This window comes from Emiliania huxleyi, assembly GCF_000372725.1.
Source record: "Emiliania huxleyi CCMP1516 unplaced genomic scaffold EMIHUscaffold_6674, whole genome shotgun sequence".
Lineage (NCBI taxonomy): Eukaryota > Haptophyta > Isochrysidales > Noelaerhabdaceae > Emiliania > Emiliania huxleyi.
The window spans coordinates 1-1,426 of NW_005196996.1; the positions used below are offsets into that span (position 1 = coordinate 1).

A 1,426-nucleotide genomic window follows, 5' to 3' on the forward strand; every position below is an offset into this window, starting at 1 on the left:
GTTCAGCCCGTCTTGCCAAGGTGATGTCGGGCCACGACTGGCCGGCGCCGGCGCTGAAGGCCTGCCTGCAGTTGTTGGCGTATATGGAGACGGAAAGGCACAGCGTGTGCGCGCGCAGCAGAGCGGCAGCGAGCTCGAGCGTAGGGCGGTGAGTCGCGTTTAGCCCGCCGTGGCGCTGGGCGCCGGCGCCGGGCTCGGCGCGCGAGTGTCGTAGGTAGGGCAGCAGCTGCGCCGTCGAGTCGCGCAGCCACATCTGCGGGATGTCGCCCGTCGAGATGAAGGCGAGCGTCGGACGCCGTCCAGACTGCAGCTCGCCGCGGCGGACGCTGATCAGCGGCTCGAGCGTGTCGAAGCAGCGACGGTAGATGGCGGCGAGCGCTGGGTCCGAGCGCTCGACGCGGAGCGCCACCTGCTCCCGGAGGCGTTTGTCCAGCTTCGGCCTCTGTGGTTCTGAGCCAGCGAGGCTCTTGATGAGGGCTGCGGCCTTCTTTGCGGCTCGGCGAGGCAGCGCCGCGCGCCATGCGGCGCGGTCGTTGGGCAGTGCCGCCAACGCGTGCTTGCGCTCCGGAAGTGAGGCGCGGGCCAACGGCATCGGCGATTGTGGGGCGGGGTGAAATCGGCTCGCGCCGAGCGCTGCTGTCGCCATCGTTGAACTTTGAACTTTGGTGTCCGCGATTTTGGTTTAAAAGAAAGAATCGTCGGACCCTCGCACAACACTGGGCACGGGACTGGCGCGCACTGGCACTAACACAGGTACACCACGGGAGCCGCCGTAAAAGAAAGAACTTGAATCAGGATGTCTCTCGTCGTCTCTCTGCTCCTCGCTCGGCCGGGCGGCGGCTCGGGTGGTGCGGAGGCGCCGCCGCTGCGCGTGCGCGCGCACGAGGCGGCGCTGGAGCACGCCTGCTGTCGCCGCCACGGCCCGACGCCCGGGGCCAGACGTCGAGTCGGACAAACTTTTGGCGAGAGCAGACCGAGCATCTTCACCGAGCATCATCGGATCGACCCGCTCTCCTGCGACGAGCCGCGGGAGGGAGGCCCGTATGATCCGGCCGGAGCGGCGGCGCGTGGCGCACACATGCCCTGCTCGCCCGCGGCCGCTGAGGCACACCCGGCGAGAGCCAGCTTTGCCCCCTCGGCGTCGTTTGCGAGGCTCACCTCGCCGCCGTGCTGCGGGGGCGGCGGTTGGCTTGTGAGGTGCGCGTGGCCGCGCGTGGCGCGGCTGGCCCCTGCCCACGCCCTCATATTTTGTGCTGGCTCGCGCACGCGCCGCGGAAGCTCGACGACGAGCGACTGCATTGGCGGGCTCCGTTGTGAAAGGCAGCGGCTCTGCGTGGTCAAAGGCGGCGCTTGCCATCAGCCGCCGTGCACAGATGTCCCAAACTCTTTCATGCTTTGGGTAGGACACAGGCCTAACTACTCGGGG

At 68.7% G+C, this 1,426-nt stretch overlaps 2 protein-coding genes across 2 annotated transcripts; both read right to left on the reverse strand.

Annotated features, from left to right (window-relative positions):
* Window positions 1-35: 35 nt before the first annotated feature.
* Window positions 36-646, reverse strand: EMIHUDRAFT_124804 (hypothetical protein; the record flags this gene model as incomplete). Its single annotated transcript, XM_005762703.1, has 1 exon — window positions 36-646. A coding segment is annotated over one exon (611 nt), but the record flags the coding sequence as incomplete, so codon positions are not given.
* A 347-nt stretch (window positions 647-993) lies between these two features.
* Window positions 994-1,299, reverse strand: EMIHUDRAFT_257771 (hypothetical protein; the record flags this gene model as incomplete). The annotated part of the gene is made up of 1 exon (XM_005762704.1): window positions 994-1,299. One exon carries the CDS (start codon window positions 1,297-1,299, stop codon window positions 994-996), a length of 306 nt encoding a protein of 101 aa, XP_005762761.1.
* Between the last annotated feature and the right edge of the window lie 127 nt (window positions 1,300-1,426).